General features: G+C 38.9%; 4 protein-coding genes and 1 pseudogene across 12 annotated transcripts; all 5 read right to left on the bottom strand.

Moving 5' to 3' along the window:
- Positions 1–1,113: 1,113 nt before the first annotated feature.
- LOC101061531 (solute carrier family 22 member 13-like) lies at positions 1,114–4,739 on the bottom strand. 3 transcript variants are annotated; one of them, XM_029842873.1, is made up of 10 exons: positions 4,328–4,739; positions 3,511–3,614; positions 3,269–3,420; positions 2,917–3,088; positions 2,704–2,824; positions 2,528–2,622; positions 2,161–2,375; positions 1,745–1,853; positions 1,433–1,627; positions 1,114–1,351 (listed from the first exon to the last, which is right to left on the bottom strand). In XM_029842873.1, the coding sequence occupies exons 1-10, from the start codon at positions 4,700–4,702 to the stop codon at positions 1,309–1,311; spliced, it is 1,581 nt and encodes a 526-aa protein (XP_029698733.1). In that variant the 5' UTR covers positions 4,703–4,739; the 3' UTR covers positions 1,114–1,308. The 3 variants fall into 3 exon arrangements, with proteins under 3 accessions (XP_029698733.1, XP_029698734.1, XP_029698735.1); XM_029842874.1 differs by having other exon boundaries at positions 2,161–2,258; XM_029842875.1 differs by lacking the exon at positions 1,114–1,351 and having other exon boundaries at positions 1,522–1,673.
- Positions 4,740–8,150: 3,411 nt separating this feature from the next.
- LOC101061310 (solute carrier family 22 member 13-like) lies at positions 8,151–11,167 on the bottom strand (annotated as a pseudogene).
- A 289-nt stretch (positions 11,168–11,456) lies between these two features.
- Positions 11,457–15,007, bottom strand: LOC101061758 (solute carrier family 22 member 13-like). Of its 3 annotated transcripts, XM_029842839.1 has the most exons (10): positions 14,607–15,007; positions 14,404–14,507; positions 14,106–14,257; positions 13,786–13,957; positions 13,575–13,695; positions 13,404–13,498; positions 13,009–13,223; positions 12,521–12,629; positions 12,268–12,462; positions 11,457–12,183 (listed from the first exon to the last, which is right to left on the bottom strand). In XM_029842839.1, the coding sequence occupies exons 1-10, from the start codon at positions 15,000–15,002 to the stop codon at positions 12,153–12,155; spliced, it is 1,590 nt and encodes a 529-aa protein (XP_029698699.1). In that variant the 5' UTR covers positions 15,003–15,007; the 3' UTR covers positions 11,457–12,152. The 3 variants fall into 3 exon arrangements, with proteins under 3 accessions (XP_029698699.1, XP_029698700.1, XP_029698702.1); XM_029842840.1 differs by lacking the exon at positions 12,521–12,629 and having other exon boundaries at positions 12,268–12,499; XM_029842842.1 differs by lacking the exons at positions 11,457–12,183; positions 12,268–12,462; positions 12,521–12,629 and adding an exon at positions 12,654–12,891.
- Positions 15,008–17,028: 2,021 nt separating this feature from the next.
- Positions 17,029–20,588, bottom strand: LOC101061986 (solute carrier family 22 member 13-like). The gene is made up of 10 exons (XM_029842573.1): positions 20,011–20,588; positions 19,789–19,892; positions 19,571–19,722; positions 19,125–19,296; positions 18,918–19,038; positions 18,742–18,836; positions 18,405–18,619; positions 18,024–18,132; positions 17,702–17,896; positions 17,029–17,620 (listed from the first exon to the last, which is right to left on the bottom strand). Exons 1-10 carry the CDS (start codon positions 20,383–20,385, stop codon positions 17,578–17,580), a joined length of 1,581 nt encoding a protein of 526 aa, XP_029698433.1. The 5' UTR covers positions 20,386–20,588; the 3' UTR covers positions 17,029–17,577.
- Positions 20,589–21,063: 475 nt separating this feature from the next.
- LOC101068119 (solute carrier family 22 member 13-like) lies at positions 21,064–26,065 on the bottom strand. Of its 5 annotated transcripts, none has more exons than XM_029842577.1 (10): positions 25,386–26,065; positions 25,216–25,319; positions 24,930–24,982; positions 24,403–24,574; positions 24,204–24,324; positions 24,031–24,125; positions 23,070–23,284; positions 22,567–22,675; positions 22,418–22,478; positions 21,064–22,347 (listed from the first exon to the last, which is right to left on the bottom strand). In XM_029842577.1, exons 1-10 carry the CDS (start codon positions 25,758–25,760, stop codon positions 22,189–22,191), a joined length of 1,464 nt encoding a protein of 487 aa, XP_029698437.1. In that variant the 5' UTR covers positions 25,761–26,065; the 3' UTR covers positions 21,064–22,188. The 5 variants fall into 5 exon arrangements, with proteins under 5 accessions (XP_029698437.1, XP_029698436.1, XP_029698434.1 ...); XM_029842576.1 differs by having other exon boundaries at positions 24,831–24,982; positions 25,216–25,298; positions 25,386–26,064; XM_029842574.1 differs by having other exon boundaries at positions 21,065–22,347; positions 24,831–24,982; positions 25,386–25,868.
- Positions 26,066–26,304: the final 239 nt, after the last annotated feature.

Genomic DNA, 26,304 nt, shown 5'->3' with positions numbered 1-26,304 from the left:
GTGCATAATATACCCTACTTATTGAAAACCTAGAATAAGATTTTGAAAAACATGAAAAATCAACACATCGACTTTTGAAAACTTCCAAACATTGTCAAGTCTGCTGTGCAGATATCACAATTTATTCCACAGGCAGAATTGTGAACAAAATCAGATAAAATCAGTTTTACAGATAAAACACTTACCATGTAAATCCAAACTCAACACATGTTTTCTTTCTTAAATATGATATCTTGAAGAAGTGAAACGAATTTTCTCTTTTTGGGGTAGTGTCCATTTCCAGCTAAACAAAGCAAAGTAAAGCTTAATGGGTGATTTGAGACTTTGGAGTGTTTTCAAAAATGCTTTGGACTTTATTTCAGCGTAGTCTGAGTTCAATAAAAAGGATGTTTGACAGTTTTCTGCAGTAAATCTCATGCCCAGGGCAACAATCCAATGATGAGGAGCATGAATCATGAATAGCTGATTTTAAGTTAATGAACTGATAAGTGGTGGCTCAACCATTGTATTTTCTCTTTTCAGATACACAAAGTAAAGCATCATAGGTGAATTGAGACTTCATTATCTTTAGAATTCAGTCCTATCTTAAACTGCTGACCTGTCCGAACAGAGTCTGCCATTTCCCCCGGCTGACCTCTGGAGCTCCTTTTGTGCCGCCTCCTTCTTGCCCTTTTTAATCACTTATTTTAAAGCAGGTGCACACAGCAAGCATCAATAGAGTGCTAAAGGTCCATGGTATGAATGAAGCAACAGTTGCCCTATTGGACTTGATTATCTTCAATATCTTGATCACATGTGTCAGTACACTTTACAGTGACCATGTAAAAAGTTGACATAAAAACAACATCCATCCATACTTCTACCACAATTCTCTTCATGTGGCTACAATTTGAGGTGACTATATACAAAACATTTTTTGTTTGTGTTTTTAATGTTTGGTAACTGTACTTTAGAAACAGGTTTGTTACAAGTTTATTATTAATTTCCTTGGTTTTTTGGAATTCCCCGAAATTTCTTCATGTGTTCCTCCTTTGTTTTTTAAAACCATGTTCATTACCATTGCCTTGCAAATGTTTCTAAAAAAATGACAATATTTATGTTTCTTTGAGGGAAAATCACTTTATTTAGTTAACTGGGCATCATACATTTCCTTCAAGTAACAATGGATTACAGCAAATTTGATTAATATAATCAATTTTATAGTTTGTAAGTGAAATTAAAAGCACAACCAAAGCCCACCATATTTATTGTCCTACAAAGTGTTAATAGCAAAAATGTTTGTATTAGTTTTGATGCAGAATTGCCCCTCTACACATAGATTCTCAACGGTGTAGCTCCATCTTCAGGTTTACTGGGAAGAAAAAAAACAAAGACGATTACCATACTATCTTTTTTCTATTCCAGTCTCTATGTTGAAAGGTTATTGGCTCACTTGGGATCAATGTGGTCCTGAAGTTCCTTGTTCTTTGTTTCAGGCAGTAGCAAACACAAACCTCCCGCAACAATAGGGGATATACCAAATATCAGGCTGGATATGCTGGAGTGGTAGTCCTTCAAGAGTCTGATCAGGGGAGCGACGATTCCCCCCACACAGCCGCACATTAAGGTTACACCAAAACCATTCTGCCTACATGAGTGGAATAATTGTCATCCATAAAATATCCTATAATCACCTGTATCAAAGAGTACAGAGGTTTATTATTAACTGTATAGTATTGCATTTGTTATAGAAAATAAATATTACCTTAAACTGGTTGGAAAGCTCTCTGCTGTATAAACATAGGATGCGTTGTAAGCACCTGAGATGAAAAATTTCCCCAACACACCCAAAACTGTGACCATTACAGGAAGATCTGATGAGAAAATGAGAAGATACTTGAAACTGTACTATTCAACACTGCCTCACTCACAGATGTGCTGCTGGCCCAGAATAAGGTGGGATCTAAAGGATGTTTTTGTGGGGTTTGTTTGAGATGTTTACTCAGTTCAACTGGATGTTGAGGACATATTTAATTAAAATGTTCTAGGTGTTAGTTAGCCAGATATTTTATTCCCATACTGGACATTGTCTGCCTGACAATAAGCAAAAGACATTCTCCATTTCTGTGTAACAATCTTAACTGCATATAAAAAAGTGAAAGTAAAATTGCTGTACAGTACCTGCTGGAATAGCCAGGACCAGAAGACAGGCAACACCAGCCAATACGAGATATCCTATTAGGCTTTTCTTCCTTCCCAAGCGTTGATTAAAGATGTAACTACATATAAATGAAGGAATTTCAATGGCTCCAAAGATGACCTGGGTGATGTAGATATTTGAGCCAAAATCTCCAACATTCAATATTAGTTCAAAATAGACCAGATGAATTGAAAACCTAGAAAGAATGTGTGAAAAAACAGATTGTAAAAACCACATGGCAAATACTTTTCAAGACTGCTATCCACTGCTACATCTGCGATGCTCGCATTATATTTTTGTCTAATTAAAACAGCTTTTATTTTCTACCTTCAAAAAGAACATACACACCAGGTAAATCCCAAAATGAATGTCAGTTTTCTTAAATATGATATCTTGAAGAGGTCCAACAAATTGTCTCTTTTGAGCCGAGGCTCCATCTCCAGCTACACAAAACAAAGAAAAGCATCATGGGTGATTTGGGACTTCAGAGTGTTTAGAAATCAGTCCAATCTTAAACTACTGACCTGTCCGAACAGAGTCTCTGGTATCTTCCTCCCGTTTACCCTGGCTGCCCTCTGGAGCTCCTTTTGTGCTGCCTCTTTCTTGCCCTGAGTGAGGAGCCAGCGAGCTGACTCTGGGAGAAGCCTGATAGACAACATAAAACAAAAGAGGTCATATTCAATCCATCTCTTTGAGTCCTTGATGAAGAATGCAGTATGATCCAGGAAGCTACTGACCAGTAGTACAGTCCCACTAGAAGAAGAGCAGGGCTGATGATAACCACCTGCATGATCCTCCAGTTAGGTAACAAATAGGCAATACCAGGAACCACAATCAGTGCAAAAGTGCTCAACAAGATCAGCGATGTTGTAGAAAGAGCAGCTTTTGAGGATTTGGTCCATTCTACCACTGCATAACACAAAGGGAATTACTCAGCCTTTTACTTACTACTGTAGCCAGTATAATGCATTCATTCATAATGTTATTGACACCAACATTCACCTCTTTTGAAACCGAATCATTGAACTGAGTTTTCCAATTAAAACATGCAGAGACTGTGCAATTTACATCTGTGAAAATCAGGCTTACCTAACACACATGCAGTATCCATAATGACCGCAGAGCTCCCGTAAAAGAATCTGAAGAACATGTTAACATAAATACTTGGTGAAAGCAGGCAACCGATACCACCAAACAGCATGACAAAGAGTATGAGCAGGATTGTGAAGCGTCGGCCGAATCTACAGACAGGATAGAAAAGACATCAGTTAGTTTTTACGCATCAGCGGGACTGGTCTGGTTCAGCTACAAGGTGAGAATAAATGTGATACCTGTCAGAAACTGCCCCAAAGACCAGCCCTCCAACCAGAAAACCTGCCATAAATATGGACTGAGAGACTTCGATCAAACCATTTTTGTCGCAAACAAGGTCAAACTAAATGAAAGAAATAAAAATGTGTAAAGAGAAGAACAAACAAGTTAACAGCAAAATCATTTAACGGCAAATAGAAGGTACATGTTTCCACTGCAGGAATTTCCCCCAACCAGCCTATTGCAGGAACTTTTATGGGGCCTAACTGAGTCCTTGCTCCAGAGTAGATGCTTAGAACGGCTCTGAAAAGCTCCTGGGTGGAGGTTGAGGATCACTCAGTACTTATTGTCTAAATGTAGAACATGAGATGATGGGAAACCCGGAGAAGAGGAGCCTAATGCTCCAGCATTAGCCTAGCAGACCCCACTTCTCTTATTCATAGCATTCACTGCCATGTGCACGAATGTACAAAACAGAAATGCAAAAGCCATCTCTCCTGTGTTGTATTCTATAACTGTCACAAACAAATGGATGTATTCATGAATTTGAACAAAAAAGTAATTTGGGTAAAACTCCTGTTCTCTTCCAATATGACTCTGCTTCAGCTCCTTTTTGTTGATCTCTTCCCTCATTGTTTATTTGTTTTTATTTCTGCTTTTATGGGCTCACCCGGTTACGTCGCAGTCGAAACTGTCGGTGATTACAACCTGTGATGTCGCCCAGGGGTTCTACCCCACAGTGGAGACACAACCATTGAGGACAAATAAGAGCAACAGAGAGGAACTACAACAGCAACACAAAAACAGTATGAGATGTGATTTTTTTTCCAGTCTCACCTCTGTCATAACACTGGAGACACCTTTGGGTGCATCATAGTCCCATCCATTTAGGCATTCAGTTGTGCTGTTAATCCCATAAACTTCAATGGTTTCCAGATCCCAATCCACAGGGGTGAACATTTTACAGCTTTCAAACAGTCCATCCTTGCTTAAAGGCAGGGTGAGATTCCTTTGTTTCTCCTGGGTCAGGTTGGGTGCAAGCTCCAAGATCCAGTCAGTGTTGCAGTGATGTGGGAACCTCAAGTCTGTAAAAACCTGACTAATTAAATTAAAGTTACCAAGTAGGCTAGGGATGCAGAGTGCCACTAGTAAATATTTCTGAAACAAACCAAACTCCCCAGCTTCTTTTAGGGTCTGTCCAAAACTACTCATATTGGCAAGAAGTTAAATGCCCGGCTTTCTCTTTCTGAAAAAGGGAACGCCAAGCACATGGAGATATACAGTATAGTGTAGGTGTAAACCGGTTGATTAATCATTAACTACCCTATTTGGACCTGGATGGCCATTAAAAATTATATTATGAGCGATAAGTAACCAGCCACCATAGAACAAATGAAAAGTAAATAAAGATCAGATAATAGTAATGACAATAATTCTTCTCACAAGGTCAGACCTACCTAGCAGTATACCTGGGGAATGACTGAGGGCAAGTTGTCTGCTCTACAACTACATAAATAGTTTGGCCGTTATAGAAGTGATCATTCTATATAATGGATGAAGACTCTCCTAAATCTGAAAATACTTCCAAATGATGTACAAGGATGTATTGACAGCGATTAGAATAATTATGATCCTGCTTGTGACACTCAACGTGTGTGCGCAGTATGCTGTGGTGGTTGACCTCTCGGAACCTGCACAGTGGTATGAGGATACATGCCTCACAGGCACACACAGAGGTCACACCAAGAGTGAACTGCCAGTGAATATTAACAAACTCTTAGGACCAAAACACAAACAACACCACCCAAAACTAGACAGCCTAGCAACCTTCTCCTCCTTCCCTAAGATGTAACCACTTAGGAATGAAGGAATTTCAATGATAACCAGTTGTATGATCCTTCGGTTTGGTAACAAATAGGCAATACCAGCAAATACCACAGCCAGTGCCAAAGAACTAAACAAGATAATGGGATCGGTCTATTCCACTGCTGGATAAGAGAAAAAGGTGCCGATTTATGCCGATGACTGCATTCAGTGTAATGATGTCAATAATGATTGTATTGTTATTAAGAATCAATTCCTTTAACACAGAACAAACTCCAAAAGTTTTTGATATCAAGGTGGAACGTGAGGTGAAAAAAAGATGAAATTCTGATCAAAATAGACCGTTTGAAACATTCAAAAAAAGATTTTCAGGGTTGTACCATAAGTCCAAATTGTCAAGGAAAAACCAGTTCAGAAATCTAAACATATGAGAACAATCCCAATAAACACACAAAGGGGAATGCTGGAGTTTGCCCTTGATTTGCCATTCATTCTCTTTTGGATAAGCCCGTTTCATCATGGGTTGATGTAATCCCCTGAGAATTTGAAATACATAACTGAAGAAATAAATACATATTTCTTGAGTGTCTGAGTTATTCAACATGTACACCGCATAAGACCTACTAACTGGCCATGTGATGGAAGACTCGAGACTTTGCCGGTACTTTATTGACTAAGAAGGCCTTAGGCAGATTTCAACATCATACCTAACATCATAAGATAGCAGAAATATCAATCAATCAATAAACCAATCTTTATTTATATAGCATCTGTTACAATCAAAATTGTTTCTAGGCGTTTTACAGTATCCCAGGGCTTGACCCCCAACAAGCAACAGTGGCATGGAAAATCTTCCCTTTAACAGGAAGAAACCTTAAGCAGGACCAGGCTTATATCGGGGGATCCTCCTGCTGATGGCTGACTGGGTAGAGAGAGGAGAAGGCGGAGGAGGATAGGTAGAGGAGAGAATAGGTAGAACATAGAAATACATTATATTAATTAAAATAAGATGCCGGTAGAGTTGAGTGGGTCAGCGGGGTCAGAGGTCAGTAGGTCAGTATACAACTATGAAGGCGGTGATACCTGAAGATGAATAGAAGAGGGGGAGCAGAAAAAGTCCACAAGAAATAACATCACTGATCTACTTGGTGAGGAGAGCAGAGCAGAGCAGAGGAGAGGCAGCCATGACCCAGCAGGGTTACAGCAGCCTGGTGATCAGGTGATCATGTTTCTGGACCCCAACAGCCTCGGCCTATAGCAGCATAACTAAGATGTTAACCTAATAATTAGACGACCCTCTAAGTATGATAATTTGTTTGTCTAGGATAATAACTGGAACTACAGCCCACCACTGACCTGTATGGTTTGTTTTTGTTTTGTTTTGATTTGATTTGCAATCAAATAACTATATTTATATTTTCATTTTTATGTTTCATAACAGTACTTTAGAAAGTACTTTACTATAAGGACTTTATTACAAGTAATTATTAGTTCCACAAGGTTTTGTTCTTGGACCAATCCCATTTCCTTTCTATGTTCATCTTTTGCATACAAGTTCTTTAAAGAATTTTAATAGCTTTGCAAGTGTTTCTCATAATAATAATAATGATATTTATGTCTCTTATGTCTAACAGAAAATTACTTAATACAGTAACAATGCATCATACATGTGCTGAAATAACAATGTATCAAATTGAAGCTGATTTAAAAAATGAATCAATTTTGTAGTTTAATCAAAGTTACTACAACAACAATACAACTACAGTTTAAGTTTAGTTTAATCAGAGTTTTTTTCTTCCCATGGGCTCACCACCTGCAGGAGGGGCCAAGGGGGTCGGGTGCATTGTGTGTTGGGTAGCGGCCGAAGGCAGGGACCTTGGTGGTCTGATCCACGGCTGCAGAAACTGGCTCTAGGGACATAGAATGTCACCTCTCTGACGGTGTAGTTTAGTTCCTGTGTAGTTTTTCTGCTCCCCCCCCCCATTCATTTACAGGTATCGCCGCCTTCGAAGTTGCATGATGACCTCCAGCCCCGCTGACCCGCTCTATAGCATATTTTTGTGTGTGTTTCTGTGCTCTGTGCCTCTCTTCTCTTCTCTTCTCTTCTCTTCTCTTCTCTTCTCTTCTCTTCTCTTCTCTCTTCTCTCTTTACCCAGCCGGCCATCAGCAGGAGGGTCCCCCTACATGAGCCTGGTCCTGCTCAAGGTTTCTTCCTGTTAAAGGGGAGATTTTCCTTGCCACTGTTGCTTGTCTGGGGTTAGGCCCTGGGATTCTGGAAAGTGCCTTGAAACAAATTTGATTGTATAAGACGCTCCAGGGGGCATCGCCTTTTGGCTCAGCTCTCGATTTACCGGTTGATCTTCGTTCCTACCCTCACCTATGGTCATGAGCTTTGGGTAATGACCGAAAGAACAAGATCACGGGGACAAGTGGCCGAAATTAGCTTCCTCCGTAGGGTGGCTAGGCTCTCCCTTAGAGATAGGGTGAGAAGCTCTGCCATCAGGGAGGATCTCGGAGTAGAGCCGCTGCTCCTCCGCGTTGAGAGGAGCCAGACAAGGTGGCATCCTAACTAGATGCCCCCTGGACACCTCCCTGGTGAGATGTTCAGGGCATGTCCCTCTGGTAGGAGGCCCCCGGGAAGACTCAGGACACGTTGGAGAGACTATGTCTCTGAACTGCTCTGGGGATGCCTGGGGATCCCCCTGGACGATAAGCAGTAGAGGATGGATGGATGGATGGATGGATGGATGGATGGGGATGGATGGATGGATGGATGGATGGATGATCAAAGTTTAATTTAAAACGTTCAAAACCCACTGTGGTCATCTTGCGATAAGATGTTTAATGAAATATTAATTTCAGTTATTAACCAAAGAAATACATTTTGATCCATGCCTTTTGATGTAAATTGTACATTAGGAATATTGCTCTACTAAGTAATAAAAATTGCATCAAAATTGCACATCTGGACATAGATTCACATCTCTGCAGGTCCATCTTCAGGTTTTCTACAAATAAAATAATGTCTATTAGCATACTCTTTATTTATATTTCTTCTGTTCCAGTGTTTATGATGAATGGATTTGGCTTACTTGAGTTCAATGCAGTCCCGAAGTTCCATGTTCTTTGTTTCGGGCAGTAACAAACACAAACCTCCCGCAACAATAGGGAATGTACCACATATCAGCATGGGTATGCTGGAGTGGTAGACCTCCAGGAGTCCAATCAGGGGAGCGAGGATTCCCCCCACACGGGCAAACATTGAGCTGATACCCAAACCATTCTGCCTGCATGAATGGAATATTTTAATCCAAAAATTGACCTCTGTTCACTTGTATTAAACAATACTGATGATTACACATAACTGTATAGGATATAATCCTGTAAGAAAAGAAATATTACCTTAAATTGGTTGGAAAGAGCTCTGCTGTATAAAGATAGGCTGTGCTGAAAGCACCTGTGATGGAATATTTTCCAAATACAGCCACAACTGTGACCACGACAGGAAGGTCTGAAGAAAAAATGGGAAAGGATGTTTCATATATTTAACTGTATATTCAACCCTGCCTCTTTCGCACATGTACTGTTGGACCAGAATGAGGTGGGCTCGATCCTAAGGTAGAGAAGCATTTTTAGCGTTTGAGTCATCACTATTTTCTTTTTATTTTGATGTTGCACTACCAGTTGACAAATAACACATTTTTTTTAGAATTTTGTGACAAAGACAGCCTACATTTTTGTGAAACATGCCTGAAAGTTTAAAATGTGACTTCATATAATGTTAAAAATAAAAATATTCAAAACAAACGGTCTATGTTGCTATTGAGAGTCAGTACCATGACACACATCTGTGTGAGAAATTTTCTGTTTATCATGTGTAAAAGGGCACAATTGATTGTCAAATGCTCATTGTAAAATTAAATGTACACTACCTTCTGGAATGGCCAGGATCAAAAGACAAGCAACGCCACCCAAAACCAGAAAGCTTATTTTACTTATCCTCCTTCCCAAGCGTTCGTTTAAGACATAACCACTTAGGTGTGAAGGAAGTTCAATGGCTCCAAAGATGAGCTGTGTGATGTAGATATTCGAGCCAAAACTTCCAACATTCAAGGTCAGTGCATAGTAGACCAGACTTATTGAAAACCTAGAATAAAATTTTGAACATCAACATTTCAATTTTTGAAAGCTTCTTAACATTGTTAAGTCTGCTGTGCAGATGTCTCAATTTATTCCACAGGCAGAATTGTGAACAAAATCAGATATTAAGTTGTGTTTTTACAAAGAAAACACTTACCATGTAAATCCCAAAATCAACACGCGTTTTCTTAAATATGATATCTTGAAGAGGTGCAACAAATGTTCTCTTTGTAGGGGAGTTTCCATTTCCAACTAAACAAAGCAAAGCATCATGGTTGATTTAAGACTTCAGAGTGTTTAAAAAATAAGTCCTATCTTGAACTGCTGACCTTTTCTAACAGAGTCTCTGGTATCTCCCTCCCGTTGACCCTAGCTGCCCTCTGGAGCTCCTTCTGTGCTGCCTCCTTCTTGCCCTCGGTGAGGAGCCAGCGAGCCGACTCTGGGAGAAGCCTGAAAAAAATGCACCATAGTTAATTTATTTCATTAGAATATTGAGCAATAATCCAGGGAGCTGCTGACCAGTAGCATAGTCCCAAAAGAAGAATATTAGGGCTGATGATGGCCAGTTGCAAGACCCTCCAGTTATGTAACAAATAAGCAATTCCAGGAAGCAAAGTCAGGATTGAAGAACCAAGAAAGATAATCATTGTTGTACAGAGAGCAGCCTTTGAGGGATCGGTCCATTCCACCGCTGTATGTATAACAGAAAGATGCAGAGTTTTGTCAATAAATATCCATTATAACACGGTCATTCAAGATTTTATTGACCGCGACAATCATTGTCTTTGGCACCGACTCAACTCCAGAGGTGTTTTGGTTCAAAACTTGTAGACACCCAATCATTTACCTCTCTAAACATTATTTCCTACCTAGTCCACATACAGTAGCCACAATGACTCCAGAACTTCCACAAAAGAATCTGAAGAACATGTAAATGTAGATATTTGGTGAAAGAGCAGCACCGACGCCACCAAACAGCAAGACAAAGAGTATGAGCAGGATTGTGAAGCGACGACCAAATCTACAAACAGGAGAGAAAAGACATTAGTTGATTCTACAAATCAGTTACAGTAAATCTGCTTGGTTAGTTGTGGACCCAGAGGTGGGAATATGTGTAATACCTGTCAGAGAGTGCCCCATATACCAACAAGAAAACCAGCCATAAAGATGGACTGAGATACTTCGATCAAACCACTGTTGTCACAAACAAGATTGAACTATATGAAAGAAAGAACAGTTTAAGAAAAAACCAAAGGTTAATTATTTCATGGAAATTATAGACTCCAAAAACAATACTGATCTCCTGAATGTGAAATCAACTTATCTTTGCAGTTTCACCTCTGTCATTAGACTGGTGGCACCTTTGGGTGCATCATAGTCCCATCCATTTACGCATTCAGTTGTGCTGTTAATCCCATAAACTTCAATGGTTTCCAGATCCCAATCCACAGGTGTGAACATTTTACAACTTTCAAACTGTCCATCCTTGCTTAAAGGCAGGGTGAGATTCCTTTGTCTTTCCTGGGTCAGGTTGGGCGCAAGCTCCAAGATCCAGTCAGTGTTGCAGTGATATGGGAAGCTCAAACCAGTAAAAACCTGACCAAACAGGTCAAAAAAACTCAATGAAATGGTGATACATAATGCAGCAACTAATGCTTTCTGGAAAAAGCCAAATTCGCCAATTTCCCTGAGGACCTCTCCAAATGTTGCCATCCTGAAAGGTGCCTGAACCAACAATGAGGTCTCAAGGTGGAGCGTGATTCAAGAAAGCACCGGTGCCAAGTCTCTACGCAGGGCAAATTAATATTTTACCAAATACAATCCGTCAGCATATGTTGCCCCTCAACATTTGTTACTTCATGCCTCATGTGATTTCTTGTTTCTTTTACTATTATTGAATGTCAGAGTGGAATGTGCTAAATATGTTGGCTGTCCAACAGTCCATCACCCCCCGCCCAAAACCAATTCTTCCCAAGGGAGATAAATAGAGACAATTTGACTTAAATTTTTATTTTTTATACAACACAATTAATTGTTTTAATTAAGACACAATAAGATTTTACATGTATTTTTTCCCACTTATTGTGAAGAATGAATATACATCAAATACCAGTATTGTAGATTTATACAGATACATGGTAACAGGGAGTCACCAGTTGCCCTATTGGACCTGATTATCTTCATCTTATCTTGACAAGTCTACAATGACCTGAAGATTTTTAGAATTGAAACTACACGTGTATATTCTGACATGTTTATAGAACTGTTTATGTCATTTAAGTGTCCTAATCATAAAAATTCTGTCCAATCAGTTGTGTGATAACTGATGGTGGAGATCTAGTTAGTTTCAAATGTAATTATTCATTGATACTACATTTGAGCTTTAATGTTTGCAGCTATATTTCCTTGCTGTGATTACATTCACATTTGAATTCTTTATACACTGCAACATTTTTTGGTTGAATCACACTATGACCTGTTTTCCTTTGTGCTGAGGCACTTGCACTCACAATACCTAAAGCCCAAATGTACTCAAGCAGGGTTGCTTCACCACATTGATATATAACATGCACAATCTAACATGGTTCGATCCAAGGCTTTAGATGTAAGTTCCAGTTTTACAATGGGAATACCGATCTACAAACTGTTTATAGCAAGAATGTTTGTATTTATTTTTGATTCACATCTGGATGCAGATTCACATCTCTCTCCTTCCATCTGCAGGTTTTCTGCAATTAAAACAACAGAACTAGCCTGTTACTCATTTATCTTTGTTCTATTCCAGTGTTTATGTTGAATGGTTATTAACTTACTTAAGTTCAATGCAGTCCTGAAGTTCCATGTTCTTTGTTTCGGGCAGTAACAAACACAGACCTCCCGCAACAATAGGGAATGTACCACATATCAGCATGGGTATGCTGGAGTGGTAGACCTCCAGGAGTCCAATCAGGGGAGCGAGGATTCCCCCCACACGGGCAAACATTGAGCTGATGCCCAAACCATTCTGCCTGCATGAATGGAATATTTTAATCCAAGGATATAATCCTGTAAGAAAATAAATATTACCTTAAACTGGTTGGAAAGAGCTCTGCTGTATAAAGATAGGCTGTGCTGAAAGCAGCTGTGATGGAATATTTTCCAACTACAGCCACAACTGTGACCACCACAGGAAGGTCTGAAGAGGAAATTGGAAAAGTTATTTTGTTCGACATTGCCTCCTTCACACATGCACTTACCCAGAATTAGATGGGCTCTGTTTGACGGATGTCTTTGACGATTGTTATTTTTTCCCTTTTTGAGATGTTTAATCAGTTCAGAATTTTCTCTTGATTTTTCATAGCGCAAATATCAACATGTTTGAATTTCTCCATCTGGGTAGTGCTTTCACTCAGCACCAAATTGTCATTTTATATTATCTTCCAGTATTCCACCACTGTCTGACAATAGTTCATTTTTTTAATTGTGCAAAACAATAGCACCATGATTTCTGGGCAAAATGTGTGGGAGGGCACAAATTGATGGAATACAATGTGCATAATATAGCTTTGCAGTACCTTCTGGAATGGCCAGGACCAAAAGACAAGCAGCACCACCCAAAACTAGAAAGCCGATTTGATTTATCTTCCTTCCCAAGCATTGACTTAAGATGTAACTACTTATAAATGAAGGAATTTCAATAGCTCCAAAGATGACCTGTGTGATGTAGATATTCGAGCCAAAACTTCCAACATTCAAGGTCAGTACAAAGTACACCAGGCTTATTGAAAACCTAGAAAAAAAATTGAGAAAACAGAAATGTTCCAACTATTGCTGCAGAACAGGGAAAAATAGCAACTTTTCAATATTGGTTCACATTGTTAAGCCTGCTGGATGTATATTACATGTTTATTTCACATCCTAGATGAGTTAAAACAGCTATTATTTTCTGTTTTACAAAAAAAATACACACCAGATAGTTCCCAAAATAAATGTGCGTTTTCTTAAATATGATATCTTGAAGAGGTCCAAAATGTTTGCTCTTTTTAAGGGAGTCTCCATCTCCAGCTAAACAAAGCAAAGCATTGTTTGTTACTTGAGACTTCAGTATATTCAAAAATGAGTCCTATCTTAAACTACTGACCTTTTCTAACAGAGTCTCTGGTATCTCCCGCCCGTTGACCCTAGCTGCCCTCTGGAGCTCCTTTTGTGCTGCCTCCTTCCTGCCCTGGGTGAGGAGCCAGCGAGCCGACTCTGGGAGAAGCCTGATGCGGGAAAAGGATAAGATGTCACATTTAAAGCACCTTTTGATTGTTTGCTTAGAAGGTTCTATAATGAGCTGAGAAGATGCTGACCAGTAGGAGAATCCTAGTAGTAGAAGAACAGGGCTTACAATGACCAGCTGCATGATCCTCCAGTTATGTAACAAATAGGCAATACCAGGAAGCACAACCATTGTGAAACAACCAAAAAACATAATCACTGTTGTCGAAAAAGCAGCCTTTGAGGGATTGGTCCATTCCACCGCTGTATAAAGGAAATGGATTTACTAAGACTTTTACTTATGACTGTAACAGAATAATTTTTTCATCAATGATTTTACCTAAAATCAGTGTTTTTCATCATTATAGAAGTAATCAACAACAGCATGCTTCTCTGTAAACATTCTACCTACCTAGTCCACATACAGTAGCCACAATGACTCCAGAGCTCCCACAAAAGAATCTGAAGAACATGTAAACGTAGATATTTGGTGAAAGAGCAGCACCGACGCCGCCAAACAGCAGAACAAAGTGTATGAGCAGGATTGTGAAGCGACGACCAAATCTAGAAACAGGAGAGAAAAGACATCAGTTGATTCTGTCAGGTTTCAACATGGAATTTTAAGAAAAGACATCAGGTAGATTGACACATAAGTGGTATTTTTCTAGTGCAGTTATGGATCCCAGGATGGGGAGATAAAAGCATGATACCTGTCAGAGAGGGCCCCATACACTAGCGCTCCAACCAGAAAACCTGCCATATAGATGGACTGAGATGTTTCGATCGAAGTACTGTTGTCACAAATGAGATTAAACTGAATGGAAGAAGAATTTAAAAGTGTTAACGCTAAAGTTATTTAATGGCCAATATAGATTGCAACAGCATTACTGATCGCCTGATATCGCAGTCTCACCTCTGTCAAAATACTGGAAGCACCTTTGGGTGCATCATAGTCCCATCCATTTATGCATTCAGTTGTGTTGGTAATCCCATAAGATTCAATGGTTTCCAGATCCCAATCCACAGGTGTGAACATTTTACAACTTTCAAACTGTCCATCCTTGCTTAAAGGCAGGGTGAGATTCCTTTGTTTCTCCTGGGTCAGGTTGGGTGCAAGCTCCAAGATCCAGTCAGTGTTGCAGTGATGTGGGAAGCTCAGGCTGGTAAATACCTGACCAATGAGGTCAAAAAGACTAAATGAGACAGTGAAGCATAAGGTAGCAACCAATGCTTTCTGGAAAAAGCCAAATTCGCCAGTTTCCTTAAGAACCTCTCTGAAATTTTCCATCCTTACAGGTGGCAGAATCATGTGCAAGTGAAGTGTTAAGGCAGAAAGTGGGTTGAAAAAAACTGACATAGCAAATTAATCTTTTACCAAGCATAACATACCCAACAATAGACATTGCTCTTTAACATTTCTTAGTGAACCTGTGGTTTTTTTAGACCAAACATTTTTGTTTCAATGAGAACATAACACTGCTTAGATATGATGTTTTTATAACATAGTATATTTAAAATTTTAAGTTGTGCAAATCTCTGTACTGTAGGATAATGTGTTGATGTAGAAGTCTGAAACGCCTGAATAATCATGTAAAAAAAAAAAAAAAAACTAAGAAAAAAGCATAAGGTTATGATACATGATGCAGAAACCTTTCTGAAAAAAAGCCAAATTCTCTAATCTCTGAGAATCTCTCCAAATTTTGTGAATGATTGGTCATCAAGGTGGACTTTTCACCAGAAGAACCTAACTGAGCAAATTAATCAACTCAAAAATACCCATTACACTTTTCTTACAATATTGGTTTAATGAAGACACAATGAAACTTCATTTTATTCAATTTATTATTTTAGAGAATGCATACAGAGCAAATGTCCACAAAGTGCCTTAAATGAATGTTCACAGTGAAGTCACAGTTGTCCTTTTGGACCTTATTATCTCATATAGAATCTATATCAGATTCAGATTCAGGTCCTTTATTGTCCCACACGGGGAAATTTACAACGCAACAACAGCAAGAGCACGCAGAGACAATTAAGATAAAAATAAAATAGAATAGAATCATAGGGACTTTTTACAAGCATCCTATAAAGAGTGAATGTGCAGTGACGAATCTTTGAATGCTTTTCCATTGGCATTAAGTTGTGGTCGCAATGTTTGCAGTTGTTTTTCATGCATTGAGCTGTGTTTACGCTCACTCTTTACACTGCAGCATTTTAGTTAATATTTAAATTGTTTTGGTTCTATAACTGCTTTATTCAATTTATTCACACTTTGTGTCAGGGTTTCTGGGTTGTGTCGGTCGTTGTCCTGCAGGGGGTGGTGTGGGGCACAATTGGTGGCAGCTGGCACTGCTGGCAGGCGCACCTGTAGGCAATTTACATTGGGCTGCCTATTTAAGCAGGTTGCGCCTGCCTGTCAGTGCCAGGGTGTCTGTTTGTCTTGTGAGGGTGTTCTGGTTGTCTTGTCAGTGTGTCAGTTCGTCAGTTCGTCAGTTCGTCTTCCTTGTTGTGTGCTGTTCTGTGTTTTCTGGGAGGCCGCCTCTGTTCCCTGGGTGCTCCGCAGTCCTGGAGGGCTGCCCTCGTGTTCCTCGTGCGCTCCATGTTCTTTGTGTGCCCCCTCCCCCCTGTAAATAAAGCTGTTTGACCATTTTACCACTGTGTCCTGGCCTGCGTTCGGGTCCTAATCAACCCATCCGTGACACTTTGGCTTCAACCTTCAACATCATACTGACTATATTAAAGTTGTGTTTTTGAAGGTTTGAACTGTAATTTGCAAATGGGTTTAGTTCTCACTTGTTACTTATCAACTTCAGGTCTCCAGGTTTATGGATTTCCACAAAGTTATGTTCTAAGATCAATCCAATTTAATTTATATGTGTTTTTTTTTTTACTTTATCTTTCAAGAAATCAAACATTTTTTTAAGGTATTCTCCAGCTATACAAAGCAAAGCATTGTTGGTAATTTAAAGTTTAAAGACTTTCATGTGTTCCTAGTCTTGTCCTGCACTGCTGACACCAAGAGAGTCTCTGGTATCTCCCTGCTGTTGACCCTGGCTACACTGGGAGTGCCTTTTGATAAAAAACATTGTGAGATCATGCAAATTCTATACAGAAAAGCCCCTGGCAATCAGGGAATTAAAACCACAAACCTTCTTGCTGACTGCAGCCTCAGTGTGTTATCATCCCACCCTGTTCAAGTAACCACAAAATAGACAAAATAGAAAATTCAAAATAGACTGAAAAAGTCTATTTGCAAAACTGTCTCAAAACAATGTAAATATTTCTTCCAGAAGTTGACATCAGAGGAAACAAAACTTTGGAATACGTTGCAGGCCTGTCTTGCAGAAATGAAAAGGATGTTCTTCATTTTATTAGCAATGAGTTTCAACCCCATGGCCAGAATGCAACAATTACAGCAACTGAGACAGGTCATGATGAGCAGAATGCAGTCTAAGTAACATAAAAAAAGAACTCTGGATTCAAAGATCTTAAAGTGGATGGCCTAGCAGCTACATTTTCAGAGACTTTGTGACAAAATCTTTCACTGCTTAAAGGTTTACTTAAAGCAACGAAAGGTCCCTATTACTTTGTTTTTTTGCTGACAAAGCCTTACATATTTCCTTTAAATAACATTATATAGAAGTAAAAGTGATCAATAGTAAAGAATTATCATTTACAAACCACAAACATTTTTGTCGTTTGGTCAAAGTAAAATTGAGACCACATGCAAAATGGACCATGGCTATCAGTTCTATTCTAAGAAAAGACACTTTATCACCATTTGGCACTTGAAAATATATAAAATTAATCTGTCTTCAAATATAAGTTTCAGTTTCACAATAGCAACATTGATCTTCAAAGTGTTTATGATTCCAGTTGCAGATCTACACAGAGATCGCCTTCTCTGTAGATCCATCTTCAGGTTTTCTGAAAATAAACCAACAAAACGAGCCTGTTACTAATTTATGGGTTCTATTCCAGTGTTTATGTTGAATGGATTTGGCTTACTTGAGTTCAATGCAGTCCCGAAGTTCCATGTTCTTTGTTTCAGGCAGTAACAAACACAAACCTCCCGCAACAATAGGGAATGTGCCACATATCAGCATGGGTATGCTGGAGTGGTAGACCTCCAGGAGCAGGACCAGTGGAGCAAGGATTCCCCCCACACGTGCAAACATTGAGCTGATACCCATCCCATTCTGCCTGCATGAATAGAAACATTAAAATTCAGAAAATAGCTTTTTCTCATCTGTACTAAATAATGTAGACATTTAAATTTATACAGCAAAGAACTGTATAATTTTAAATCCTTAAAGAAAATAAATATTACCTCAAACTGGTTGGATAGAGCTCTGCTGTATAAAGGAAGGCTGTGCTGAAAGCAGCTGAGATAGAATATTTTCCAAATACAGCCACAACTGTGACCACCACAGGAAGGTCTGAAGAGAAAATGGGAAAGGATACTTCATATATGTCACTGTTTTACTGAACACGACCTCTTTCACACATGTACTGTTGCACCTTAATGAGGTGGGCTCTATCTTAACAATGTCTGTTTGCTGTTGGTGAAGTTTATTCAAAACAAGCGGTCTATGGTGCTATTGAGAGTCAGTAGCATGACACACATCTGTGTGAGAAATTTTCTGTTTATCATTTGTAAAAGGGCACAATTGATTGTCAAATGCTCATTGTAAAAATAAATGTACACTACCTTCTGGAATGGCCAGGATCAAAAGACAAGCAACACCACCCAAAACTACAAAGCCTGATTGACTTAGTCTCCTTCCCAAGCGTTCATTTAAGACATAACCACTTAGGTAGGAAGGGAATTCAATGGCTCCAAAGATGAGCTGTGTGATGTAGATATTTGAGCCAAAACTTCCAACATTCAAAGAGAGAGCAAAATACACTAGACTTATTGAAAACCTGGGGAAAAAATGGAAAAACAACAAAAAACAGAAATATTGAAGCAACTGTTGTGCAGGACAGGCAAAATATGCTGTGCATACAAGTTTTTTTCCACAAAGAAAATACACATATAAATTTACCATGTAACTCCCAAAATCAATGTACGTTTTCTTAAATATGATATCTTGAAGAGGTCCAACAAATTTCCTCTTTTTAGGGGAGTCTCCATCTCCAGCTAAACAAAGCAAAGCACAGCATCATGGGTGATTTGAGACTTCAATGTGTTCAAAAATAAGTCCTGACCATAAGTGCTGACCATTTCTAACAGAGTCTCTGGTATCTCCCTCCCGTTGACCCTGGCTGCCTTCTGGAGCTCCTTTTGTGCTGCCTCCTTTCTGCCCTGGGTGAGGAGCCAGCGAGCCGACTCTGGGAGAAGCCTGATGTGGACAACGATGCCAAATTTAAACCATCTTTGTTAATTTATTGATTAGAGTATTTTATTAAGATCCAGGGTGCTGCTGACCAGTAGTACAGTCCCAAAACAAGGATGAGAGGGCTGATGATGACCAGCTGCATGATCCTCCAATTAGGTAACAAATAGGCAATACCAGGAAGCAGAGTCAGTGAAATTGAACCAAACAATACAATCAGCGTTGTAGAAAGAGCAGCCTTTGTGGGATCAGTCCATTCCACCGCTGTATAACAGAAATGGAACTGGTAAAACTTTCGCTCATTACTGCATTCATAAATAATTTCATTGCCACCAACAATCATTGGCTTTAGCACTAAACCCCAGTGGCGTTTTATTCAAAACATATGGAGACAGGCATTCAAGGTAGTTTTCTGTGTTAACTGGACTGTTTTTCTTCTCTATTGAAGACATTTTCCCTTCTATCGAGAAGGCAGTTCTGAACTCGCTTGAAAAAATATGGAGACAGACATATTTACCTCTGTGAATATTCTACTTACCTAACACACATACATTAGCCACAATGACTCCAGAGCTCCCACAAAAGAATCTGAAGACCATGTAAATGTAAAAATGCGGTGAAAGAGCAGTTCCAACGCCACCAAACAGCAGGACAAAGAGTATGAGCAGGACTGTGATGCGCCGGCCAAATCTACAAACAGAACAAAAAAGACATCAGTTGATTCTGTCTTGCTTGGATGGGGGCATTTAAGTGTACCTGTCAGACAGCGCCCCAAAACTAAGTGTCCCAACCAGGAAACCTGCCATATAGATGGACTGAGATGCTGTGATCAAACCACTGTTGTCACAAACAAGATCAAACTAAATGGTAGAAAGAATTATGCAAAGAAGAAAACAACTGTTAACTGACAGCCATTGTAAACTCCAAAAGCATTAATGGCTGCCTGAGTGAGAAATTGATTGTTGGTTGTAGACTCACCTCAGTCGTAGTAGAGGAAGCACCTTTGGGTGCATCATAGACCCATCCATTTATGCATTCAGTTGTGCTGTTAATCCCATAAACTTCAATGGTTTCCAGATCCCAATCCACAGGGGTGAACATTTTACAACTTTCAAACTGTCCATCCTTGCTTAAAGGCAGGGTGAGATTCCTTTGTTTCTCCTGGGTCAGGTTGGGTGCAAGCTCCAAGATCCAGTCAGTGTTGCAGTGATGTGGGAAGCTCATGCCATTAAACACCTGACCTATCATGTCAAAAAAACTAAATAGAGGGGTTATACAAAATGCAGCAACTAATGCTTTCTGGAAAAAGCCAAATTCGCCAATTTCTTTGAGAGCCTCTGCAAAATTTGCCATTCTGAAAGGCAGCAGAACCAGCAGTGATGCATTGTCAAGGCAGAGCGAGAACCAGGGAAACCTGACAATGTAAATCAATCATTTACTAAGGACAACTGTCCATGTTATCCAACAGCTTCCAAATTGAACCACTAAAATTCATTTGAGAAAACTGGTGAATTTAGAAAATCCCATAGAATATTTTATTGCAATAGATAAAATTCATGTGCTTGCTTTTTTCTTAAGTAAAACCATGAAAACATAATTAAATGTCAAGAAAAAATGCCCTATTGGACCTAGATGTCTTTGATATCTTAGTCTTGTCAGCAACTATAAAAAGATCTAATCAGTAGCACACTCATAAGTGTGACAGATACTGTATACAGCTGGGAAGTTTGAGATTATAGATGTTGCTCTAAAAAACACATTGACCTTAGAATTCACTTGACACATGTGGTTTGAGCACCAGCGGTGGAAAACATTGCTCTTTAGACTTGTCCAATTCCTTCACTGACATTTTGTAAATGATTAATTCTACATAAATTGTATAGACATGTTATCGTTGGAGGCTCCACATGGTTGTGTTTTGTGGTAATATATTCAGTTTTGTTGTTTGAGACCCTAAATAATGGAAATAATAATATTTTCAACGATTCCAAGCTAATTTCAGCACAAAATCAAAAATTCCTCTGATTAAAATTCAACACGTCAACACTTTTGGTTATTCATTCTTTTATTTAGTGAGACCAGTGTTTACATTGTGTGTAGACAATAATTTGTTTGAGCAGCACCCAAATAGAAATTGTTACAATTTGATGTGTGTATGTTGGACCTTTTTTCTAGTTCTTGTGTGTTGCAGAGCTGGTTCCTGCATAAATAAACAATCTTGCTAAGCCCTGTAAAAGCAAGCTTTTCAGATTTCTGTGTCCATGGGCCAAGTTCTATTTTTTAAAGTCATTTGAAGCAACTTGTGAAGCTGTACTACCTCAGCTTTCTTAACAGGTTAAACAAAATTTGCCAAAATTTAGTAATACAAATTTGGGTGATTTCTATTTAATGATATAGCCTACCATCACAATCTACTAATCCAATTCATTACAGCCATGGCTGTTACTCAGAGCCATTTTAGGGCTACTTTGAACAAATTTCTTACATTTTACTCCAACAGAGTTACTGGAGTAAAATTGTGTGTACCCCGAAAAAATAGTGAAAAAGGGGATTTCACATATCAAAATATAAGTCTGAAACAATGACCATGTTTTCTCCAAGATTGTACATGAGAATAGCAATAATAGCAATTATAATTATTATAACATTTCTTTTAAAGCTATTTTTTAATTGCTACATTTAGTGTTGTAATTATGTATCAGGTTTTTCATGCATTTTATTTCATATTAAAAACAATAGAATTTTCTTGTAGTATTTTTGCGAAAATCCACAATATGGTAGGGGGATTTGGTGGATGTGGTAGCCCCACTTGCAAATCTTACATAGAACCGGAAGATTATTCCATAAAGGATAGTTCATTTTTCTATACAGTACAGGGAACATTTAGCCAGAAAAGAATATAAACTGCTCCCATTCCAAGATGGGCCCTTACAATGTTCAGTTCGTGCTTGAATGTAGTGAAAATAAAATACGTTTATGGGACGCTATCAGATATGCGATTGGATCGTATGTAGGCCCAGCTGTAAGTTTTTTGTAAATAAAAATGAGGAAAATGTTAATATTTTGTATTTAAGCAGTTAGAACCAAATGTGGTTTGCTCCTCAAACTTCAGCTTCACAACAGAAAGTAGAAGAAGTTGCATTTTGTACAAACGGTTCAGTGACAGACACAATTGCATCCCAACTGTGTAGTATTGAATTTGAGACAGAGAATTGGGATTGGTGTCAATACTGGATGAATTGTTAGCTCATTTGAGTTCTGCGTGGTCTGGGAGGTCAGTGTGGATCGTTTCAGGCAGTAACAAACAAAAAAACCCTGCAACAATGGGAGTGATTCCATATATCATCATGGGTAAGCTTTGGTGGTAGACTTCCAGGGGCCTTACCAGAGGAGTTAGGATGCCAGCCACACGAGCACACACGGAGTTAACACCCAAACCATTCTGCCTGTATAAGAGCAAAATTGACTTCTATTAATCGATAATGCTTAGTATTTTGTCATTATGTATGTACTCATTTACAAAATATGCATTACCTTAACACTGTAGGATAGAGCTCTGCAGTATAAACAAAGGCTGTAGTGAATGCAGCGCTGACAAAATATTTTCCAAGCACGGCTATGACTGTGACCACCACAGGAAGGTCTGATAAAGAAAAAAGACATATGTTAGAGAAAACAAAATCCTGAGGGGCATCTGCCTCATGTTACAAGAGCACATATTGGATTATAAAGTTGAGGTATTTGCAATAATCCCTCATGGACAGATTTCATCAAATTTGATGCAAGACCTTAGATTGGAAAAACAAAAAAGAAGATTTTGACTAGAGCAAACAAATCAGTGCTCACCTTGATGGGTAGAAAACAGGAGTCATTAAAAAGAAGTGAAGTCATTGGATAAGTCCTATAAATGTGCATTGACATTTAAATGTGTTAGTTTATCAGGACAGATGTGGTGAAAGGAGACGTTATTACAATCATGTGTTTTGGTGTTTCATGTAGACTAACAGCATTTTATTCCACAAAATATTAGACATTACCTTTTGGGACCACAAGGACCAAAAGACACGTGGCACCCCCAAAGAACAGGAATGCTGTTTGACTAATCCTCCTTCCCACATGCTGGTTTAGAACAAAACTGCTGAGCATCGATGGAATCTCAACAGCTCCAAAGATGAGCTGTGTGATGTAGATATTCTGGCCAAAACTGCCAACATTCAACGTCAGTCCAAAATACACCATACTTATTGAAAACCTACAAGAAGAAGAAGCAATTCCGCTTTTTATAAAGGTCAGCTAGTCTAGTAATTACATAATTTAAAAACTAAGATTTTGAGTAGTTAATGTGAATATATGGCAAACAAACACTAAGATTGTTTCAATGAGCATATAAATTGAACTACACTTCTAGTATGATTGGGGCGAATAATTTTTGCAACTAGAATTTCTGCCTACAAAGAAGTTTGCAGTAGTCAGATTATGGATGGACTTGTACTGTTTTACTTTGTTGTTCTTGGGCTACATTGGTTGACCTTTCACTTGACACTTCAACAATTCAAAGAGAAGTTAGCCAGTGTGGTGGTAGCAACAGTCAAATCAACAACAGCAATGTACAATTTTACACATCAGTACTTGGCATCCTCTTTTTATGTCCTGAATCAGCGTTACGTCATCCACAAAAATACTTTGCCATGGCTTGCTGTGTTACTTCCGGTTGCTACCACACAGCAAAGTGTTTAAATTTGGTGGGATGCTTGTGTTTTCAGGTGAGGAAAATATTAGCGAAACATAGCACATCTGCAGATTACATAGGCTAGCTCACCATCCACATGCTCTCATACATCGACTCACAACCGAGCCATCTGGGGTTTTCAGTCTGAATTAATTTGGAGTTCTCTGTGTCGATTTTTGTCAATCATCCATATGCATTTTATGTACTGTAACTCGGAATCGTGTTTTCTACTACCGGTACTACACCTAACGAATCATTGAAATACGCACCAAATAAAGCCCAAAATAAACGTTTGTTTTCTCAAATATGGTATCCTGAAGATGTCCAACATGTTTTCTTTCTTCAAGAGAGCCTCCATCTCTAGCTAAACAAAGGAAATAATAATGGCCTTTAAAATTACATTTGTAATTGTCAAAAACTTATCATGTCTAATGCTGCTGACCTTTGTTAACAGATGCTCAGGTATCTTCCTCCCATTCACTCTGGCTACCCTCATGAGCTCTTTCTGTGCCTCCTCCTTCCTGCCCTGAGTCATGAGCCAGCGAGCCGACTCTGGGAGAAGCCTGACACATATCAAGAGTGTTAAAACTGCCATACCTACAGTTTAGGAGAATTTGACACAAGGTCAAAAAGATACCAACCAGTACGATAATACCACAATGAGGAGAAGTGGGCCGAAAAGCACTAGATGCAGGATCCTCCAGTTAGGAAACAAATAGGCAACACCAGGGAGCACCATAACTCCAAGGGCATCAAAAATCATAAGCATTGTTGTAAAAAGAGCTGATTTTGATGGATCAGTCCACTCCACTACTGCAAGAGGAATGATTATATTAACATCAGTGTTAGAAAATATTCACAATTGATTAGCTGTTCATCAGAACTGTTTACAGCCCCTGATATCACTGTCTAAGACACAAGAAACACAGTTTCACACATCTACATTTCTAGGAAACACCTTGAAATTTTCTTTTCTTCAGATTTTACCACTGGAGTATCTGGGTTATAACAATCAAGATGCCTACTCTGCTTACTTGAGAAGTCAGTCACAGATGAAATGTATACATACCAAACACAGTTAAACTAGCCTTAATTATACCCGAACTCCCATGAAAAAATCTTAAGACCATGTAAACATAGATGTTTGGTGAAAAGGCAGCTCCCGCACCAAACAGGAATTGGACAAAGACACAGATCAGGACTGCTGAACGTCGTCCATATCTGCAAAAGAAAAGGCTTGATACTTTTTTTTTTTTTTTTGCAGAAGCATGTGGTGACACAAAGAACATTGCAAAAAAATTATAGGGGTCAATTTTACATTGGCCTTTTAATATTTTCTCCAAAGATGGTAACTTGCAATAATTATCAGGTGAGTCAGAGATGGGAACAGGCTAGAAAAAACATTGAACAGACCAGAGAAAAGGGCTGTAAGTTCATGTTAACTGATCATTTACCTGTCAGAAATTGACCCAAATACCAGAGAGCCCACCAGAAAACCTGCCATGTAGCTGGACTGTGATGCCTGAATCAAGCCACTCTTGGAACAAACCAAACCAAACTGAAAGATGAGAAAATCATGGGAAATAGCTCAGAAAAGTGACTTGATCCTTGCTTGTATTCTTACCTCTGTCACAATGCTGGCACAGCCTGCAGGCACCTCGTAGTCCCATCCATTTATGCATTCAGTTGTGCTGTTAATTCCATAAACTTCAATGGTTTCCAGATCCCAATCCACAGGTTTTAACATTCTACAGTTTTCAAATAGTCCATCATCGTTTACAGGCAGGGTGAGATTCCTTTGTCTTTCCTGGGTCAGGTTGGGTCCAAGCTCCAAGATCCAGTTGGTGTTGCAGTGATGCGGAAAGCTCAGCCCCGTAAACACCAGGCTGGCAATACCAAAGGCACAGCTTGCGCTAATGCCACATAATGCAGCAAGTAACAATTTCTGAAACAAACCAAACTCTCCAGTTTCTTTAAGGATCTCTCCAAAATGTCTCATGATGACAAGTGGCTAAGTTTGCAGTCCTTTCTCGTCAAAGGGAAGATCATGACACAGACAGACCTTATTAATCGTTTACCAAGCACAACCCAAGAATGGGAATATAAGCCTCCAGGATATATTCATTTTTATTTGAGAAAATGCAATCAGTGTCCCTTGATGGTGATGTTAGCTCCCTTAGTTCTGTTTACATTCACTTCTATCATTCCGAGTGCCAAACAAACTTTTTTTATAAAAATAATTTGTAAGGAAAAATGACTGTGGGGAATGCTCTATTGGACTCAAGGTTGATTACCTTTTTACTAGACATACAATTTCTTGTAGAAGACTTTTTATAAGCTGCTGTTTAATGTTTTGTTGCTTTCTTTGTTTTGTTATTTCTTAAATCTGATGATGCAAAGTTTATCAGGCCTAAGATTTTATATTGCCATGAATTACATTTGTTTTACACAAACAGGCTATTTATTGCACATTATAACGTGTGCATACAAGACATTATGTTCATGCATAATTAAAAGATAGTATAAAAGAAGTAAAGGAAACC

This window comes from Takifugu rubripes, chromosome 10, assembly GCF_901000725.2.
Source record: "Takifugu rubripes chromosome 10, fTakRub1.2, whole genome shotgun sequence".
In the NCBI taxonomy this organism is placed as follows: domain Eukaryota; kingdom Metazoa; phylum Chordata; class Actinopteri; order Tetraodontiformes; family Tetraodontidae; genus Takifugu; species Takifugu rubripes.
This window is presented reverse-complemented; position numbering and strand designations above follow the sequence as displayed.

What these genes read in the sequence shown, in the direction of transcription:
- LOC101061758 (XM_029842839.1), bottom strand. Translation starts at nt 15,002, where the DNA reads ATGATTCTGCCACCTGTAAGGATGGAAAATTTCAGAGAGGTTCTTAAG. An exon ending in CTACTAGGATTCTCCTACTG is followed by an intron (nt 13,696 to 13,785) that starts GTCAGCATCTTC and finishes TTCCCGCATCAG; the next exon opens with GCTTCTCCCAGAGTCGGCTC. An exon ending in GGTCCTGGCCATTCCAGAAG is followed by an intron (nt 12,630 to 13,008) that starts GTACTGCAAAGC and finishes TTTCCTCTTCAG; the next exon opens with ACCTTCCTGTGGTGGTCACA.
- LOC101061531 (XM_029842873.1), bottom strand. Translation starts at nt 4,702, where the DNA reads ATGAGTAGTTTTGGACAGACCCTAAAAGAAGCTGGGGAGTTTGGTTTG. An exon ending in CTAGTGGGACTGTACTACTG is followed by an intron (nt 2,825 to 2,916) that starts GTCAGTAGCTTC and finishes GTTGTCTATCAG; the next exon opens with GCTTCTCCCAGAGTCAGCTC. An exon ending in TTCATTTTGGGATTTACCTG is followed by an intron (nt 2,376 to 2,527) that starts GTGTGTATGTTC and finishes CATTCTTTCTAG; the next exon opens with GTTTTCAATTCATCTGGTCT.
- LOC101068119 (XM_029842574.1), bottom strand. Translation starts at nt 25,760, where the DNA reads ATGAGACATTTTGGAGAGATCCTTAAAGAAACTGGAGAGTTTGGTTTG. An exon ending in TTTGGGTCAATTTCTGACAG is followed by an intron (nt 24,983 to 25,215) that starts GTAAATGATCAG and finishes TTTCTTTTGCAG; the next exon opens with ATATGGACGACGTTCAGCAG. An exon ending in CTGGCATCCTAACTCCTCTG is followed by an intron (nt 22,348 to 22,417) that starts GTAAGGCCCCTG and finishes CCATTGTTGCAG; the next exon opens with GGTTTTTTTGTTTGTTACTG.
- LOC101061986 (XM_029842573.1), bottom strand. Translation starts at nt 20,385, where the DNA reads ATGGCAAATTTTGCAGAGGCTCTCAAAGAAATTGGCGAATTTGGCTTT. An exon ending in CTTCCTCTACTACGACTGAG is followed by an intron (nt 19,893 to 20,010) that starts GTGAGTCTACAA and finishes TCTACCATTTAG; the next exon opens with TTTGATCTTGTTTGTGACAA. An exon ending in CGGGACTGCATTGAACTCAA is followed by an intron (nt 17,621 to 17,701) that starts GTAAGCCAAATC and finishes GTTTATTTTCAG; the next exon opens with AAAACCTGAAGATGGATCTA.